Source organism: Gopherus flavomarginatus, chromosome 19 (assembly GCF_025201925.1).
Source record: "Gopherus flavomarginatus isolate rGopFla2 chromosome 19, rGopFla2.mat.asm, whole genome shotgun sequence".
NCBI classification, from domain to species: domain Eukaryota; kingdom Metazoa; phylum Chordata; order Testudines; family Testudinidae; genus Gopherus; species Gopherus flavomarginatus.
The window spans coordinates 9020019-9040860 of record NC_066635.1 but is presented as its reverse complement, the minus strand read 5'-3'; the positions used below and the strand labels follow the sequence as shown (position 1 = coordinate 9040860).

At 44.0% G+C, this 20842-nt stretch overlaps 1 protein-coding gene across 1 annotated transcript in view; it reads right to left on the bottom strand.

Moving 5' to 3' along the window:
- The window catches only part of LOC127037560 (sphingosine-1-phosphate transporter SPNS2-like), a 155833-nt gene that overhangs the window by 46162 nt on the left and 88829 nt on the right, over positions 1 to 20842 (bottom strand). Inside the window, exons 4-6 of the mRNA XM_050929461.1 lie at positions 6757 to 6908; positions 4428 to 4494; positions 1054 to 1196 (exon numbers count right to left, since the gene is read on the bottom strand). Of these exons, the coding sequence (XP_050785418.1) occupies positions 1054 to 1196; positions 4428 to 4494; positions 6757 to 6908 (362 nt within the window). The remainder of the gene's footprint in view (positions 1 to 1053; positions 1197 to 4427; positions 4495 to 6756; positions 6909 to 20842) is intronic.

Sequence of the window (20842 nt, the reverse complement as noted above, 5' to 3'; positions counted from 1 at the left end):
TTCTACCGGGCTTCAGTGCGGTACTTTTTCGCACTCACTTTCCACAGGTGCAGTGATGGTGCAAGGTAATGGAAAATCAGGCCCAGAGTACATTTCTAGCACACTGTGTTGTGACACTAACAATACGTCTCACCTCCTGGACAGCACTTCACATCTGCAAAGTGCCATGTGACCAATAAGTAATATAGTCAGCACTCAATCATCAGGATGCCCTCCCTCTCGTTCTGCCTACTTGCCTACTCCAGATACTCTTCTCCTCATCTGAGTGACCCTGTCTCATTGGGAGAGTAGCATCATTACCGTTTGGATTACCAGGCTTTCAAATGATACGAGGAGAAGCCCCATGGAGACACCTGCGAATGAACCACAACCACGGGTCCTAACACCCTCATTCTTGCTGACAACACTAGGAAAATGCACTAGTCAGTACCGTCAGAAGGAACAGTTTCCACTTGGGAACTCCCAGGGCAATCTGCGGGTAAATGGAGATGTGCTCGGATGTAATCCCAGAAACATCCTGACAGCAAGTGCAGCAGAATGACTGACACTGTGAAAGTGTGGGTGCATAGCCATGTGGAACTGTGTAAGCACGTGTATATCTGCAAGCATGTGCGGGCCTGCAAGCAAGTGCATCAATTTGTATATTTGCTCCTCAAAATTCACTAACATTTAATTCCCCCTCCCCCAGGAAGGGGTCTCCTTTCCTGGTGCCCTTCAAGACAGAAAAAAGGGCTGAAAGCCAGTAACACCATTTGCTCTTTCATATGTTTCCACGTCCACACTTGAGCTTCCCTGAAGCGAGAACCAGATATGGACCTTAGAAAACCCTCCAATCTGAACCTTGGAAAGGGTAGATCCAAATTTGGATTCCAACTGGGGATCATCCCTTGTGAAAACACAACTGTGGTTTCCTTTCTCAGGCCCAGGGATCATGCTTTCTGCCGCTCCTCGAGTGCTGCCACTTGCAAATCATACAGCAGTAGAATGGCAAATGCTATCTGACTCCCAGGCAGAGAGTTAAAGGCCAAGCGCATTTTAGCATAGCTCTCTTACTTTCTGAGCAGTGCCTTCATGTCTCTTAGCCATGAGGTCCGAGCCTTCAGCTGTCCCCCCAGCTGTTCCACATTGCCTCTCTTAGCAACAGGTACAAATATCAAGATGAGTGTCCCTGTTATCATGCCTAGGAGTGGAGATACCTGAAAGAGAGGACCTGGAAATCAGCACAGAAAGTTGCCAGTGGTTACCACGGCTAGTCAAAAAGAAACAGATTGCATTAGTTTCATTTCAGTGACCAGATTCTTTACATCTGGTCTGAATCTGTATGCTCCCACTGCCACATCTGCTCCTCTCCTTCCTTTCTCTGTCACTGTCGAGACTCTTACTTACTCTCGTAGCTCAGCTTTGCGGATGCTCGTGATTAAGATGTTCACATTCTGCGTTACTCATGTACCCAGCTCATCTTCTGTGACATTTAACCATTAGGAAGCCAGTTTACTCCCAGGTGGGCTAGGGACCAGGCTAATTTCTAGAAGTATTTGAAGTGTGTCTGGGGTGGTATGCCAGGAAAATGAAAGGTTTTCTGGATGTTGGGAGTGAGTCACTTTCTGACCTTTCCCCTACTGCACATGCAAGTGCATGCACATACCCCTTGCCCACCTCTGGCTTTCCATCTTCAGCTAGTTCCTGAATGCTCCCTGCATAGAGCATTCCAGCTAGAGAGGGAGGAAAACAGAAGAGCACACTGAAAGACCAGCTCCTCCAGCAACATAGCATCCTCTAGCACTCTACTGGGGCACTGGAATTACTACTGAACCAGAGGGAAGACCGCAACCAACGAAGCACCGCTACAAACACTCTGGTTCTTCTTCAGCATCTCTCATCCAAGTATGACTAGCATGACCCTGCCTCGGTTAGGAGATCTGGTGAGATCACGAGAGGTGACACAGTAAAGCAACACACCTAGGAAATAAGCAATTACACTCACTACACTACTAGATTTAGGGCTTGTCTATATGAGGATGCTCAAGAAAATTAATCTGAATTAATTTAAGATGTGAATTTAAAGTGGATTAATTAAACCACATGAAACTCCTCTCCTATTCAGAATTCAAGTGATCTTAATTCGATTTAGTTTAATTAACTTGTGAGTTACTGACATTTGACTAATGCCTTTTAAATTCATACCTTTAGTAAATTCGGATTAACTTTCATAAGTGTCCCCATGTAGACAAGACCAAAAGACAGACCAACATCTCCTGACAGTTTCCATATGTTTTGTACAGTCAAGTTATCACTGGCAATTTGTTGTGATGTTTGCATAGAACATGATGGAGAGATTGACGCACAGGAAGCCTGGGATCTACAAGCACAGGAGCCCAGAAAGACTCTTGCCAGAAACAAAGGTGGAAATTTCACTTGAAGAGAAGGGAGCTAATGGTAACTCCCTGCACCAAATGATACTGTTAGCCCTTCAGAGCAAGCTTGCTCAGCCTATGGGTCACAACCCAAAATTAGGTCTCCAGAATGTGACAAGGAGTCACATGGGAGGCCTGCGGGAGGGCTGCAGACAAAGCCCATCTCACAATCACCCCACACACTGGCGGCTCCTGCAGCTCTGGTCCCTCAGGGCTGACTGGGCTCAGTGCCCTACTCTGGGCCTTGTGACCGAGTCCACAGGGTTGTAGTGCCAGTCAGGTTTGGTCCAGCCACTCCTCTCTCACAATGATAGGGGCTGGCTGGGCCAAATTTGAGTGAGTGATGCTTTGATACCATGCACCAGGTCACAACACCACTCACACAAATCTGAGCAGCACTGTGACCCCAGAGGTTGCAATACCTGGAGCGAGGAGCTGTGCCCAGCCAGCCCAGCAGGACAGGAGCCGCCACTATAGCATGCATAAGTGTACTTTTTTAGCATTTATTATGTTCATGTGTATACTATATCTCACAGGTACGAAATATATTTCCTAAGCCAGATGTATTTGGCACTAAAGCTGTATTGTGGGTCACGTCATCAAGGTTTACAACTGGGTTCTGAGCCCCAAAAGGTTGACAACTACGGCCTTAGGGGGCCTTTCATCTCAATGCACTAGGCCAGCATGATGCCTATGTAACACATCAGACTCATTTAAACACAATGTGTTGAATGAGGGGCTTCCGCGTAGCGCTGCTCCTCTGCTCAGAAGTCAGCTTCATCCTTAAAGCATTCCTGCCATTAGGTAAAGTGGCCAGTTTTCTAGTCTGAAACATCATAGCATTAAACTTAATTCTTTTCATTCTAGGTTCCTGGTTGAAATCTGCTCCCCACTCAGCCGGCTACTGATGGACTATTCCTGGTGACTTTACTGGCTTCACTTCTCACTTCCAGCCACCAAAAAATGCCATTTGTTTGAGGTAGGGAATCCATGTATTTCAGCACCTGCTGTTATAAACTACATTGGCACGAGCTTCATGCAATTAATTGCCTTCAGGACTGCCAGCCCTGAGAGAGCATCTCACTCAACCCCGTGCTGGCCAGACTGTCAAAGGCCAGAAAGCAGGTTTGCTGGGCCACTTCCTGCCAGCAATTTCAAGACATCACTGTGTGTGTATGTGTTTGTGTGTGTAGTTTATTATCTTTTCAACACATTTATCAAGGTCCCTAGAGGTTAAAATAGAAGGAAACTGAGTGTCTCTGGGCAGAAAAACAAGCGGAAGCTGGAACAAAGTGTTTTTTCCTCAAAGCAGGAATTTCTTGATAGCAGGGGATTGAAAGGCAACCAAGTTGATTTAAGGTTCCTCCTATTCCCCAGCCTATCAAGAAACCACTGTTGACTGATAATGAAGTGATTGGAAATCTGCTACGCTCAGGCAGGGAAACAAGCACAAAGAACCAACAATAAATACCTTTCCATTTTTGTCCAGGAGCTGCATACGTTTTGTCTGCTACGTGCTTATTATCTGTACACGTATCTTTCCAGTGCTCCAGTTTTTTTATCCTGCCCTGCCTAGAAGTCCTCTTCTGCCCTTAACCTCAACCTGTTAAATACTGTTCCGTCAGAAGATGGTGCAGCCCCTGGATTATGTAAGGCAGAATAAAACATGATGAGGTAGCACCATCTTCTTTTGAAATGGGATAAAGACTGTGACAATGACATGTGCCAGCTTATTGGAGTATGTTGGAAATTTTCCATTTTGCTGGGGAAAAAGGATGGAAATTTCACCCACTTGCAAAACTGCAAAAATTCTGTCAATTTGTTGGCAAAATGTTGATGAAACATGACAACAAAATTTCATATTTCTAAATTTTTGCCCAGCTGAAGAGCTGGGAATTTTCACAAAGTTTTCATGAAAGTTACACCCTGTTTTCTGGCCAGTTCTAATGTTTCTGTGGGGGAGTTCACCAAGGATATTTTAACAGACTTATTGAATATGAGACAGGTGCTTACCCGCAACGCCCAATGCCAGTCTCCTGCTACTTGCTTCACACTTGATCCAGTGATGTATCCCAAACCACTGCAAAAAGTACAAAGAAGGGAGCCAGTTTTAATCAAGTGCTATAGGTGCAGCTGTTCTCAAAGACTGTGAAATGCAGACAGAACAGTCATGGTCAGCTGCCCTATCTGCAAGTTCCCTTTTCCTGCAGAAACAAGAGTTAGCATCACTAAAAGTGGAGAATGTGTAACTTCTAACAGCATGATGGGTCCAAATAGCCTCTGGTTTGGTGAAAATTTAGCTACTGATCTGAACTTTACTGCAAGCCCTTTGCCCTATAAGGGGTTGAAACAAAGTCCCAGGATCCAAAGACTGTCCCATTCAGATTCCTACATCACACCAATCACTGCAGCAAGCTGAGCACCTGTGTTTTTGGGCCCAGACCTAGAATTAATAACAAGTGCCATCAAGTTTATACTGCACCAAACCATTTAAATGCCATCTCTTAAGTTAACAGCAGTTGTTCCTGAATATGCATCAAGACACTGTTTTTTATAAGTTCATACCAAAAATCTTAGAAGAACAAGCACATAGGGCTGACGGGCAAATATCATAAACGTGTCAGCAGGTTAGAGAAGCCAGCAGACTTTTCAGCTATGTATCACAGAATTATGATCAGGTAATAAAAGGTAGATCTAGCTGAGTGGTCGGGCTGGTGACCTGCAATGATGCTTCCCTAGAACTGAAATGAACAGCACGAAATCAATCTTCCAAAAATGCCAGCATTCAGCGCAGAGGCTGCCTTGGGTAAAAGCTGCCAGAGCTGTTCCAGGGTGGCTGGCTGTTGCCAAACAGCCCTCTAAGTCATGCAGGCACCCGAGGTACCATCAATACCATTCTGGTGCTGAGCCATTCACAGATATGGCTCCAAAACCAAACCACGGATCCAAACTCCATTAGAGACTTTGGAAAAAATCAGGTCCAGAGCCAGAGTGAGCAACGGGAGCCCACTTCTAGCCATTTGCCATTATCAAGCATGTTTGTCTTTGGAAGGAATTAATTTGTTGCCAACCACTGCTCAGCTCAATTCTCTACATACAAGTGTTCAGTTTCCTAGGGCTGTTTAGGAAAAAGTTATTTCCATCTGTTAAGGACCAGCCATTTCTTCTTCCTGAAGAGCAAAAGAATGTTTCAATCTTTGTTTTAAGGTTACTGCCACAAATTCTAGCTGGCGTATCACCATCCTAATCCAGATGTTTTTCACTGCAATGGTGCAGTTAACTGCTCTCCAGGTTTTCCCTTTCTGGAAATGAACTCACTGTGCCACTTCTTCAGAGGAAGTCATCTGCTTCTGGGAATCTGGATCCACATTGTCTGAGCCCACCCTGTCTACAATCTCACAATGCAGGGTCAACCGTTGTAAGAAATACAGGATCTCTCTAGTCCTAACAATCAGGTACTGCGTTGGGCTGATAAGGGAACTCAACTGAAAGAAAGTGCTAGGGGAAATAATTACTCAAAGATTGAGTCTGGCTGTTACATTCATCAGGAGACTATGGGCTGTATGGTCCTTGACTCCTCTCCTGTAAGTTGAAGCGTGAATGCTCATTACAGCAGCTCTCCTCAGCCTTGTCTACATTAGACTTTTAAAAGTCATTTCCCACAGTTGTCGCTGCAGTGGTGGGAGTACTAATACAGACTGGCTACTGTGGTTTTAACCACTGGGTCCTCTAGACCGTCTGCCAAATTTGGCAGATTCAAGTCAGTCAGAGTTTGAGTGTAAGCTAAAGAATGCTTTGGAAAGGCCAAAATTTCAAGAGCTACATTATGGATCTGACCTGCACTTTCCAACATTCACACGCGTTAGGTAGATGTGCCAGCAATTATACTTTCACAGGTTTGAAAATTTAGCCCTTAGCACCTTAACCTAATGACTCTTCTAGAGTATATGGTAACTTGGAACAACTTGACTCAAAAAGGCCCGTATCTCAAATGAATAAAAACAACAACTAAGAAAACTGGTATAATATTTTCAAGAGTTATACGAGTAATATTGCGGTTATTCCAAAAATGTATATGCTAAATAGTTATTTTCTGTTTTCATCCAGCTCTGTTAATTAGTAATACCTCATATTTATTCCATGCAAGGGTCTTAAACAAACTTGCACATGGATCAATGGCAAAACAGGTACCAGAACCTATTGCTTCTAAGCAGCCCCTATGCTAGCCATCAACCTGCAAACTTTTTCCTTACCAAACAATTCAAATCTATGAAAATGTGTCTTTTCTTGTCAGCCGCTTCAGAGGTTTGGTAATTGAAGAGAACTGCAGCAAACTGGTTACCTGCCAAGAGGGATTGCAAAGTAGAAGACAGACAGCATGAAGGTTCTGGTGTTTTTGGTGAAAAGGTCTCCTATGATGGTGGGAGCGATGGTGGAATAACTGGCTTCACCGATGCCAACCAAACCTCGTGAGAGGACGAGGAGCCAGAAATACTGAGGGAAGTAATAAGAAAAAATTAATCAATCAGTCATCAAAATGGTAGATAATGAAACAGTCCAGCATGGAAACGCAAGCCCATGTGACCAGTCGATAACACTTACCCCCCTCATCCCCCTGTCACTCTTACCACTGCTCCTCATGTTTGTATTCTCAGGGAAAATGTCAGTGCCATATTTCTGTAGTGGTTTACACATATTTTAAAAAAATAACTGTAATAATAAACTCTTGCCCTAATTTGCGTTCCAGAAGATGTTCCAAGCCTTCTGGCTACGAAGTGTACATTGGCAGCTACTATGGTTAAAGAACGGGAAGCTGGAGATTCTCATTTCACTCTCAGGGGGAGGCTCAACCATAGGAGGGTTATGGATATAGACAGAGCAACCCTAGAGGAAGGTTTGTGGGGAGCAGAGCTGATGTCGACTCTTGTATTTGGAGGTCTTAAATTATGAGTATAAATCCTCATTATCCAAGTTGCCACAGAGCATTGGGCTGAAAAGTCAATCCTGGTGCAACTTTTAAGACTCTTCAGAAAAGTATGGAAGAGCTTCTCCTGTCGGCATAGATAATCCACCTCCCTAAGAAGCAGTAGCTCTGTGGACAGGCGAAGCTCCCCCATTGACATAGCACTGTCTACACGGGGGTAGGTCGGCATAACTCCATCGCTCAAGGACATGGATTTTTCACACCCCGGAGTGACTTAGTTATAGTATAGTGTAGACCCGGCCTAACTTTGCCCAGGGAGCATTGGTCTGCTTATAAAGCAGTCAGTGTGCTGCTTAACAACAGGGGATTCAGGGACATCCTAGGCAATTGTACATGTTGCACAAATGTAAAGCTGGTGACAGAAATCACTTGGAAACATGTGCACTCTCTGCAAGCAGTGGAAGTGAACAGAGACTCAACACAGACCAGAATATGTTAGAACAATGTGAGATGCAACAAACTGAAATCTAATACAAGCCAACATGGAAGAGGAAAATAAATTTTCCACAGACGTCAGGGAACTAACGGAACACATTTCCTGATGGGGGCTCCCCTCAGATCTGACGTTATACAGAATACTATAAGCATCTGATTTTCAAGCCAGATTCTCTGTATGCTTGCAGCTTTCTGATTGCAACTGTTTGCAAGCATAGTTCATGCCACTTTGATGTTTGACCACCTGATGCACTAGTACAAGCCCTATTTAGACATCAAAGCAACATGAGCTGCACTCAGAAAAAACTGCAGGTGCAGAAATGCAACAGCAATTCATTGCAGATGCAGATTAAGGACAAAGAAAAAGGCTGGGGGGAAGTCAAACTTTAAACATCTAACCCTTAAAGGCCTCCATATACGGTCACTGTTGTTATCCAGTAGGTCACTTGGGAGAGTTGGAGCTGTATGGATTGAATTCATCCCTCAAATGCAAAAGCACTTTGCAAAGGCGAGTATGTTATTGATCCCCTTTTACAAAGGGAAAACTGAGTCAGAGAGAGGGCAAATGACTTGCCCTAGGCCACACAAGTCTAAAGCAGTGAACTCAGGTCTCTTGATTTCCAGGTTCCCCACTCTAATAATACAGAGTCCTTGCTGAGTTGAGCAGTAAAACGTGGGTGCTGAAGCACCTGCTTTACCACATATACATCTGCTGGTAGACAATTTCAGTGCTTCCTTTAAATACACTAGCAGTGCTTTGCACAGCCAATCATCAATCTCTTATCTGGATGCCAGTTCTACCTTGGTATGCATTTTCTGAATGTAATTATAACTTGCTGGGTGTTTGCAATTACAGGTATAATTAAATGTGTCCTCTAGCCCCGTCATACCGAACAGATGTGCGTGGGTGCCTGCAGAAAGGGCAACATCATGACTCAAGCCAGTTAAATTATGTCCATTGCCCAATGCTAAACCATTCAGGAATGCTGTGGAGATACACCGCCTGTGACTGGCACACTGATAGCCAATGCGGTTGGGATAAGTGGCATCATGCTGAATGCATTAAGGGAGGCAGGATTAGAACTGGGCAAAACTGGAGGCTGGTTTTGGTTTGCACACGTTTATCCATTGGTTTCTGGTGTTGCAAAATCAAAACCAACTGTGGTTCAGATATGGATCCCAACATGTGATGGAGATGGGGATAAAGAGGCTCAGTTCCAGACCAATAACCAGTAATTATGAAATGTCAACCATGACAGAAAAGTGGCAAACTTGCTGACCTTTCTAAAACTTTATCTGTATGAAAATACCACCAGAGAGATACAGCAACAAGTACAATTCTCAATAACCACACTGTGCGGGGTTTACGCTGACCATTGCTACTGCAACAGTCACCTCTCAAACCTTGCCTATGCATCCTGTGCAATGCTTTCCCCCCGTTGCTAACACCAGTTCAACTCCACCAGTATTGAGAACATTTCGGAGTCTTAGTGCACTGAAAACACCTGCAGCCCCTAGTAGCCTATCCACCATCAGGGCTCATTCTCACACACAGAGCGCCAAATCCTCTTTCCAGAATTTCTGCCACTCTCTCGGTCATGCTTTGGGAGTCTGAAGGTACGTCTACACTACAGCAGCATGGCTATGGCACTGCAGCCCTGCCACTGTAGCGTAGATGCTTCCTACATTGATGGAATGGAATTCTTCCATCAACTTAACTGCATCTACAGTAGGAGTTAAGTCAACGTAAGTACGTTGCACAAGGTGCAAAATTTTCCACAATCCGAAGCAATGTAACTAGATTGATCTAAATTTTAGGTGTAGACCAGGCCTGAGCGATGAGTTTCTGACTATAGATGGTGATCAACGTAAGACTCGCATAAGAGAAAAACAGCATATACAGATGTAAGCAGTGCTGCATTTCACAGAAGGAATCTTCAAGGCAATGGACAAAAGCACCTAACCAGATGTAGCAGGTAGGCAGAAGATAAAAACATAATACCAGATTAGGGCATTATTTAGTCATATCCTAAGTACTCAACCCCCAGATTAAACATGATTTATATTACTGAGAGATCTCTCCAAATTATTTCGATAGCCCCTATCATCTAAATACCTAAGTGATAAAATTACTCAATAAGTCATTTCGCTGTATGAACCAAAGCCTAATCTTCCAAGTTTAAAACACAGTGGACCATTGTGTTATAATATTTTTCTTGTCAATGTGAAAAGAAAAAGCTCACTAGGTGCCTACGGTAAAGTATGGTCCTCTCGCAAGGAAGCAGTCATTTTCTTCCATCCACACAGACAAAAAAAGCCCAAACCAAAACAATTATCCCCAAACTTTTATGCGGCGGCCACAGTCATATAGTGAACTAATAGGAAGTCCACAGATGTAATAGATATAAAGAGACATACACACACATACATTCATAGTTTCAAAGGCCAGAAAGGACGACTGTGATAATCTATTCTGATCTCAAACCTGCATGTCTCTTCCCTATGGGTGGGTAGGATAGTTTCCAGCAGGTTGAGTCCCTTTCTTTCTACTGCTTTTCCTTTTCGTCACACCCCAAGGCCTGGGCAGAACATGAGACACATGCCCTGGCCACTCTGTCTGCGCTGGACCAAGCTGCCTCTGATAACAGCATGAGTAGCAGAGAGTGGGAATTGTTAATTGAATTTTACTCTTTCCCAATTAAAGATCAGCACGTATTAAAGAAGTTTATTCCTTCAAACATTACTGTGTAGTTCTTCTGTAATTTGTTCCCCTGTGCAAAAACACTTCTAAGTCTGCTGGGTGATTCTAACAGCCTGAGTCAGCTTTCAGCACCTAAGCATATTTTATCTGCATACAAATTAAGACCAGAAACCTCAAGGTTTGGGTGCTTTTTTCCCTGGGTCAGCGAGGACAACTTGATGGAATTTTTGGACACGTAAGAACCAGCAAGGCAAACACTTTGTTTTCAATAAAGGTTAATGATCACACTCAGGAGTATGGGTTTTCCATTGCTTCCCATCACGTCTGCCAATGACCCCCCGGCACCTGAGGATGTAGCCCCCAGAAGTGAATGCAGATTGCAGATCCACATCCCTCCATCTGCTGCACTCTCAAGCCCTAGACATACCAGCCATGGCGCTAGCAGCACCAAAGTGGGGGTACAGACAGGAGGCGAGAGAGCAGCGCGGTAGGGTTCAAATTCCCCACAAGCTGACATGGTGGAGAAAGGATGAAGGCTGGTAGAGAGATGGTGTCTCTGACACTCTTGTTGGACACTCCCCTGAAAGCCATGTCACCCCCCAGAGTGGATGGCAGCAAAGCAGGAACTGTGGACCTGGCTCTTCTCTTCCAGTCTCTTTAAGGGGAAACATGGCCTTTCTCCAAGTTCCCAGGGCTTTACTGCTTTGTCCACACGACCCATTGCTGGAAATACAGGGTTGTACATAGTCGTAACTAAAATAAAGAAGTTTTGGAAGATGTATAAATCTTTATGCTTCAGGACATAAGCCAACCTCTAACAAGGGCTGGCAAGGAATTTTCTCTGAGGGTAGGCTATTCCGTAACAGCCTACCGCTGGGTTTCTTGCACCTTCAGCTGGACCGATGGAGACACTGATGGAGAGGGGACACTGGGCTAAGAGGCCCCTGGACTGATCCATTCTGCCAATTTCTACAATCCTGTTAAAAACTAGAGATCAGATTGAATCCTTACTCAGTTCTTAAACAGGCACACACACAACGCAAACAACAGTAAGGGCTTCATTATTGGACTCCAAAATATTTAAAAGGCACCAAGGCATCGCAATTTTCTATAGCCCACACTCAACAGGTTTACATTAACATCTTCATATTGTTTTTATTCCTGATCTCACACATCACATCTGAATTCAGTAGGCCAGGACGTCCTTTGACTAAGCAGTACATGTGACTGCCTTTAATCGTGTTTGAACGAAGCCAGTAATTACATATTTAGCCCAGTGGCACAGACCATTGAGTGAGTAATGTTTGTTTTAATAGGTCTAATAACGACCTTACCTCTTTCTCTCTGTCTTTAAATAAGTTAACAAACGGAATTAGGCCACGGTTCTCTACAAGATTAGTTGCCACTGATAAACCTATAATCTGCCAAAGTATGCATAAAACTGAAGAACCAGCCTTGTCTAGAGAGCCATGTAATCCATAAGCCTGGGTCATTAAGCATCTGAATGTGAAGTAGCTGTAAAGGATCCCATAATACAAAGGAAAAATTGTCTTGTCCAGATTAGGGAAATTTGCACCCGTCTAACTACATTCAGTGCTTAAAGTGGACTGAAAAAAGTGTGTGTGTGTGTGGGGGGATGTCTATTATTTCCTAAAGAAACAGAAGTGACATCACAACTGCCTCTCCCTCAATCACCACATCAATTCTGCAACTCAGTTCCTCCTGCAGCTTCTAGGCTTCTTCACCATGTCTGTTCTGGACTGGGGGAGGGGGGAACTCTGCCTGCTTCTGATTGCTCTATCCCAGTGGGGCAGTGGAGAAAGCAGCCAGGGCTGAAATGTGTGCCCCTCAGCAACCTGGCCACAGCTTGAGAAATTTTATTTGCTGAGTCCACAAACTAGCACACTTTAAGCACTGACTACATTGGAGTGGCTGCACCAGTGCAAATCCCTAGTACAGATGCACTGCACATGTGCAATCCATGTTTGCACTGGTGCAACATTGTCCACAACACAGAATTGCAACAGTATAGCTACATCAATTGCATCATGTGAAAATTTTCTTCTATCTATAAAAACCCACAGAGTTGACCTCCTGAAGATCCCATATTTAATTTCCTTAAAGGAGACTCAGCTCCATTAAATTAGGGTGTGGACTGTGGAGAGTTGCTAAACATGGCGTTGTTATTATATACACAAGGCATAATTCAGCATGAGGAGTCAAACAGGACCAGTATTTTCTGAGCAGATGAATAACACTGTCTGTCGTGCTCTATTAACAGCTTTCCCAAACATATCTGCACCGTGTTGGGTTCTAATGATTAAAGTTGACACACCACACCTTTCACCGCAGGTATGCAAAGGTGTTCCAAAATCATGATGCAAACCAGAAGAGCAATGTGCTTCTGTAATATCAGTACTGTGACTAACAGGCTTGGCAGCTCTAAACACACAGTTCAAATTTTAGCTCAAAGAGACACTCCCTAGGAGAAGCGAACAATGAAATGGCATGACAAATGCAGGTGATATTTCTTTAACTCCCCTGCAAAAATGGAATCATGTTTAAGAACCTGTGGGTTTCCAAATTGCACAGGGACATCCTCCCTCTGAGAAAGATGAGTAGATACTGGAGACAGCTGTAAATTATTTTCGGAGACATGGTGATGAGATGACAGTCGTTGCTTTTGGTGGAAGAGATGGCCCTAAACGATAAATTCCTAATCTGAACCACACAAAAACTTTTAAAGGTGTTGGAAATCCATAACTGAATAATGAATACAACAAAAATCCTGAATCCAAACATCCCAGAACATTCTGGGTCCATATCTAAATTTGGAAAGCCAATGCTACGTGCCTCAACTTTATTACACATCTGCCCACAAGAGTGCTCTATCCTACAATTTCATGCATTGCCAAACTAATTAAAAAAAATTTTTTTGGGGAGAGATGAAGAAGGGAAGATATTTAGTGATGATGTAAGTTGCTCTGTTAACAATCTCTGAGAATGGGGTCTTCTGTAGAACATGTACAGTCCAGGCCCATAGGGATCAAATTTTTCTATCATCTGCTGGACATTTCAGGGTCCATGAACTGGGAGATCTTTGTCCAGCTCCTCAAGAAGACATGTCCATGCCATACAAACTACCTCAACAAGCAGCACCTAGCCCCCTTGTTGGGAGTGCCAGCATAGATGCCAAAGTCTGAATAGGCCACTAAGATGAGCCAGAAACCAAAGGAGCCTCTAAGAAGGGTGCTGTCCAGGAAAGACTGGCTCCACTCTAGGGCTGAGGGTATGCTAGGAACTTGTTCAGTGGCAACAGGTAACTTGTAGGAGAAAAGAGTCTTTAGCTAATATAGAAGTATAAAGCCTGAGGATGCATCTTCAAGTTTATTTTCTGTGTAACTTGTACATGTTTGCTTTTCCTTACTCTTTCATCTCTGAATCTATGATTTTTCTATTAAATAAACTTTATTTTATTTTTTTACCACTAGCTGGCCTCTGTTGTGCAAACTATATGGAGTGTATCCCCCAAAGTAAACTGATAACTGGGGCAGGTTTCATTCCTTCGAGTGTGACGAAACATAAGGGAAAAGTCCGAGTATCTGGTAGTTAAGACCTCAGGGAGATGGATTTGTGGGGTTAGGGGGCAGGGCCTCGGGACCAGAAGAGCTGTCGGAGTTCACCCTGCAAGGAGTCATAGGTGGTGGAAGCCAGGGTGAGATCTTTATTCTTGCAGGCTGGCAACTGGCATCAGAACTCAATCTTAAGCCACCCAAAGTTACAGCATTCACTTCTTGGTCTTAGACTTGCAAGGACACACAAAGGCTTGGGTGATGGGCACTTGCTTGGCAGATGCACTTATAAACAACCCTCTCTTCCCTACAAATCTGTTCTCATGATCAGCCATGAGTCACAGTCGCAGAGTAGCCATGGGGAAGCTTTCACTGCAGCTTGCCGGTTCTGTTTCCATCTGGTATATTTAGGCTTGGCAAAATTCAATTTTTTTGAAATAATTTCAACAGATAATATCAATGTTTATTTTTAATTTTTTTATGGATTTAAATTCTCACAGTTGTGGAAAACTTTGTGGTGGGTCAAACAATAATCAATGACAGCTGATATTGAGATTCAAAAATGTAAAGCCCATTAAAACACAAATTGTCAACATCACATATCAAAATATACAAAGTAAATATCTTTACGTGAAACTGAGAAGTTGTTCTGAGGCAGCATTTTTCCGTCCAAGCTTAGGTATGTTACAAAAAAGTAGTTTTCAGCACTCCTCGTCTTCTAAGCAGGCTAAAAAAGGAGCAAGGCTGGAGTATGGGCATCTAAAGAGGTCTGTGCTTCAGTATGATCTTCGGCACTCTAACTAATGAGACGTACAGATCTGCACTCCCCTCTTCCATCTCACTCCTGCTCACTCCAGCAGCTTGAGTGTTTCTGAAGAGCCATGTGCCTCGGATTGGCCAGTGGCACAGACAGACCTCTCTGAAACACTGCTTTCCAGCAGGTGAAGCCCATTCAAATCTCCCCAAGGCTCAACTTTTACATACAATAATTTATTCCTGCTCTAGGATTATTTCAGTCACACTTTATATTTAAGAGCCTATTTCTAAAGGGTTAACAAATGACTACTAAATGTTATAAGCACGTTCCATACACGAGCAGTACCTGTTCTAGATTACTGAGCTGTCAACCTCTAACAATTGTTTAATCATTTATTCAAGTATCTATTGATTTATTAAGCCTTTACAAACTACCCTTAATATAAACGGTGGCTGATTTTTCTAATCTCAGTGATCTAAAATCAACACCTCACTTTTAACCGATTCGATTGCTTTAAGGATCCCAGCAGCTCTCAGTATCACGCACCTGGCTTTAGAACAGCCCCCTTTGGCAACGTCTGACTGCCATTAGTATTCCACCAGGAGAGGAAGGGTTGCAGCAAGGAGAAAAGGAAGAAATTGTATTTAAGTATTACAGAGAGGGAGGGAGATGAAGTCCACTAGTCTCTGCTCTAATTGTTCCTAGTACCTGTTAATAGCTTTAGCTCTCCCTGGTGAGTTGTTCAGTCACACTTGATTGAATATGGAGGGCTTTATTTGGAAATGCGCTTGAGATTCTGTCTGATTAAAATCCTCTCAAACTTGGTCAGATTTACACCATTAGTCAGTACAGAAAGATATCCTGGGAAAGGAGCTTGGTGAGAAGGTCCCTCGTCATTACTTGCACCTTAGACCAAGATGTTTTACAAATGGGTGTCTACAGGTATTGCTCAGCCTCTATTTAGGCACCTAATTAAGCATTCGGGTCTCCAAAATAAAAGTAATGTGCATCCCATAGTGCTTATGAGTCTATTCAAAGTCAACAGGAGCTGCTGGGTGCTCATCATTTACAAAAGTCAGGCACCTATTTCAGTATCTGAATACAGATTTAGGGCTGAGAATTTCAAAGCTGCTTAAGGGATGTCCAATTTGCATTCAGATTTGCAAGTCTCAGCCTTGGAAGCCTGACTTCAGGCACCCATTGTTGAAGGTCTTGGTTTTAATGCAGAAGACCTCCACCTGCCCCCATTTCTAACCTGTCTGGAGCCTTGGAGACTCTGCCTTCACATTTCAGATATTTTCAGGTAACAAAAGCCAGACTTACCAGATAGTCACAATTGTTCATGGGCCTATCCTACCAACTTGATTGACAATTAAAGAGGCCTAACCTTTTTTCATGCTTCATGGCAATGCAACAATACATGAGTAACCTTATTTCACAATAAAGACAAACAGTGAGATGACATATCATTATTGTATCAACATTTTGTTTCATAGGATACCTGCAGTAAGCTCCTTTCCCAGTCTAGTCCTGGCATCCCGCAGTTAAGAATCTACCTGCTCTTATCCCCACCTCAGACAACTGGCTTCCATTTCACTTTATCTTTTCAACCTAGGACCACAACTATTGACATTTAATGCCTTTTCCTGAAGCTTTACAGGACATGCTAAAAGTTAACAGATAAGATGACTGGACAGATGGGCTCAAACGGTGAGAGACATTGTACACTCCACCAAGTCTCACACTCCACATCCAAATCACATTTAATTCTCCAGAAAGCTTAGGAACAGGCTCACATGGCGCTGCAAGGCCATCGTAGTCTAGCAAACTGCTTTCCTTTCCAAACTCATTTGGCCAAGTCAGGTTTCCACAGCGTTCAAACACAGCATGCAATGCTATCAATAACAAAATGTTGCATGCTGGAAAGGAGTGCATCTGTCTCATCACCATCATTAAAAGGGCCACATGAGGTTTATGGGCATTTTATATTTACTCACTCTCCGCTATAACATGCATTTAGAAGCTTACAAGAATTTCTTTCTTGCCAATTCAGTCCTGTTTAATTTAAGCAACATTTCCCCCTCCCTCCATCCAGCCCCTTAATTTTTTGAATGGGGCTGAAATGAACAATGATAAAAAATTATTTATAAAGCACTCCCTAGCATTAAGTAACCATTCAAGGTGATAGGACTGACAGATACTCCAGCACTCTATGCAATATGACATCTTGGGTTGTGCACCATCAAGCTCAGCTCTGAGAGTCCACAATGACAGCAGCAGGACACACAAAACACTGATGTTATGGGTCTCACAAAAATAGAGACTGCTTTAAAAATGTATCCTGGTTGGCAATTAATTCACCACAAACCCACCCACACACACTGATTTTCCCCATTGAATAGCTCAATCAAGTCTAGAGATCTTTCCCCACCAGACAGCTTAAGAGCTGAGATGGGATGATTTTTGCTCCTGTAAACATCATAGAATATTAGGGTTGGAAGGGACCTCAGGAGGTCATCTAGTCCAACCCCCTGCTCAAAGCAGGACCAATCCCCAGACAGATTTTTGCCCCACATCCCTAAATGGCCCCTTCAAGGATTGAACTCACAACCCTGAGTTAAGCAGGCCAATGCTCAAACCACTGAGCTATCCCTCCCCCCCATCTCTGTCACCCTTTCTGTAACTGGAACTGACTGGCTAGCTTTCCCACTGTTCAACTAAAAGAAACACATACAGGGACATGCACAGGGATTTATTTATTTATAGAATGAGACAAAGATACTTAAGACTGCAAAGGTCTTCAGGGCAGAGTCTGTCTTTCTGTTGTGTACGTACATCACCTAGCACAACAGGATCCCACAATTTCAGTTGGAGCCTCTACCTGCTACAAAGATACAAAAAATAAATGAAGAATAATCTAATATAACCATGTCCATTTAGAGACAGAGGTTCTGATCCAACTCCTCCCATGAAAGACAGTAGAAAAAGTCTTACTGATTTCCATGGTAACTGGATCAGGCCAACAATGCACAGATTTCATGGAGATGTCCTTTACGTGCACCAAACGTTTTTCAATAACCTAAACATCCAACATCTTCCTAAATAGAGAGGCGAGATGCCTGCACATGCACACACGAGCACAGAGCCACCTCCTCGGTCCCTACTCAGTTTTTACTCAGCCCTCATGCAGGTCTGTTGAAGTTAATGAGAGTTTGCCAGAAAAAGGACTCTCAGATCCAGCGCAGGGCATGCACAAGTCTTCTCTAGCACAGTGTTCTTTCCGTCAGGCTCATCCAGAAGGATGCCTGAGCTCCGATTAGCAATCGTGATGTCTCAGTGCTGGCTGCTGTCTTCATTACCATGAGCTGGCAGCGGCAATGGAAGCCTTTGCAGCAGTGTGCATGTTATGCTTACAGTGATACTGAACAATAGAGACATCTCTGATTTCAGCATCCACGACGTTAGTTTCCGCATCCCAGGATATTAGACAAGCTAATGAACCCAAGAACAGAGAGCAAAGGGCAGCAGATGCACTGTTATGAACGGAACAGTGTTTTACATACAGTAAAATCTATTCAGAGTTATTTCAAGGGTTTCAGTAGCACATGGTGCTGTTCTGCCTCTACCAACCAGGGAGCTGATATTCTGAGCAGGCAGTCAGGCTCCCATAGAGTGTTCCAGGCCCCAGGAGGGGAGAGGAGAGCCAGTGCTGTTCAGGAGAGACAGCAGAGATGGGAACTGTTACTTAACAGTTGACAGGGATATTCTTTTTGATAATTTTGTCTACTTTATTTTTTGTAGCAGAAATGAGCTCACCTTCCAATGAACTCCTCTGTCACATGAGGTGAAAATTCAGGGCTTTGGAGCTACAGCTGCACTCGAGACACCTTCACCACCAGCTGTCACGTCATTGAATGCATCACACGCGCCCGAATGCAAGGACAAGGGGCTAAGGCGAGGTGAGAACACAACTCCTCCCTTGCTAAAAGCAAAGGGAGGCTGCCCTCTCTCTCCCCAACTTGGGAAAACAGTGCTCCCTCACAGCTCCCCCTCCTCCTCGACTGGTGCTGAGCGAGTTCCCCTCTCCTTTCCATCTATTGTAACCACTGAGGAAGGGGCCTGGGGCCGGTAAGGGGTAGAAAAGGAACACACGATGGGTGAGAGACACTTGTACGGCTCAGAGGTCGGCAGTGCCCTCCTGCATCGGTCAACTCGAACCACTTCATCCCTGTGGTAACTCCTGCTTCTTTCCCCTACCTAGCAAAACTTGAGAGGTGCAGTGGGGTAAGTGCCCAAAGATATGATGATATTTCCCCAAGGGAAAATGGGACACTGCGCAGGTCTGGCTTGAGCCCTCTCCCCCCATGGGGCTCAGATCACTGCTCGCCCAAGCCCTCCCTGACCCTTGCGCGAGGCTGTCACTGTTTGCTCCAGCCCTGCCTAGTCCTCTCCCTCCTGCATGAGCCTGTCATTGCTCACTTGCTCCTTGTCCCCCCATCCCTCCTCCTGCTCACACCCCACTTTTCTGACAAAAGTGGACATTTGTCCTGCTCGCTCTTGCCAACTGATTAAGTCAACAAAAGCAAACAGGACAAATGCCTCCTTTTGGGAAAAAAGTCAGGACGGCTGGCACAGGACTTGAAGAAGGGACTGTCCCGGTCAAAACAGGACGTATGGTCGGGCTAATAACTCAGAGCTCAGCCACACTTTTTCGTGCAAACCTCTCAAGTACAGCTTAGCTTGTGGAATTCTGGCCAGAGCCAGTCCTAGAGGAGCTGGCCCAGCCAAACCTCTGTGCCTGGAAGCGACAGAAGTAAATGTGAGAGCCTCTTCGCCCACCTTTTAAAAAAGGAAGAGGACAGAAGGTGTAGCAGTGGGAGAGAGGAGTGAGTGGTAGCCACCTAGAGGAACTGAAGAAAATGGCACTTTCTGGTTCCTTCAGCAATTCTCACACTTCCTGTAAAAAGATGCAAGACAGGCTCTGATTTTGGCATGTCTGGGTCTAGTCCTAGCTGGAACCGAGTAGTGAAGAGGCAGCCATGAAAGTGAAGAGAGAACTCAAGCTCAACAGGACAGGGTTTCATTTGAGAGAGGTTGGGGTATTAATTGTAGATGAACCAACATATCCATGACAGCTACCAGAAAGTTCCTCTCTGGAGAAAAGAAACCATCTCTTCTCAGCAGAAAGCATTTAGACAGGACTCTTTCTATGGGGTGGATAAGGTGATTTCACTTTTCCCCTGAGCAGTTAAGCACAAAACAGACATTTCTTATCATAGGCTCATCCCTGCAAGGCTCTACTACCAACCTGTGGCTACCAAAATACTTCTGAGCCAACATACAGCCCTTGTCCATCAGCACCTGAATTACTTTTAGCACAGATCCATTTAACAGCTGTGCAAACTGACAAGGATCTAATGATAGTCAGGGGACCAGATACAGCATAGCCACAGCTCCCAGACTCCAGATACAAAGCTGCATTTGGAATCTATTTTGCCTGCCCACTGAAACAGACTTCAGCTTGTATACAATGGTACACAATCATTCCATCAATTCAATGAGACATCAGTGAACACATCAGTCCCCCTTAGACATACAAAAAATGGCTTAGTACTTTTAGTTTTGCTGTTTCTGCTTTTAAATCTGAGGATTTATTTTACTCAATAGTACCTAACACACATTAGGTATAGGTCTTATGAGGCAACACATGCCAGAATGCTGTAGAGGGCTTGAGATTTTATTTTACTTCCAAGGAACCTCAGTTTTATTTTTTTACACTGAATAATTTTCTGTGTCTCTTTTATCTCTCCTTGAACTAGAAGGACCTGAAGTAAGCCAGGCATGTTTCAAAGCCATGATTTTATGAAGCACTGAACGCTGAGACGGATTTTTGCTTTGGCTGACATTTTGTTCCACAGGGGTTTGTTCCTTCCCTTTTTTCAGGGCCAAATTCAGCGTGAACGCACACAAGGAAGGTAC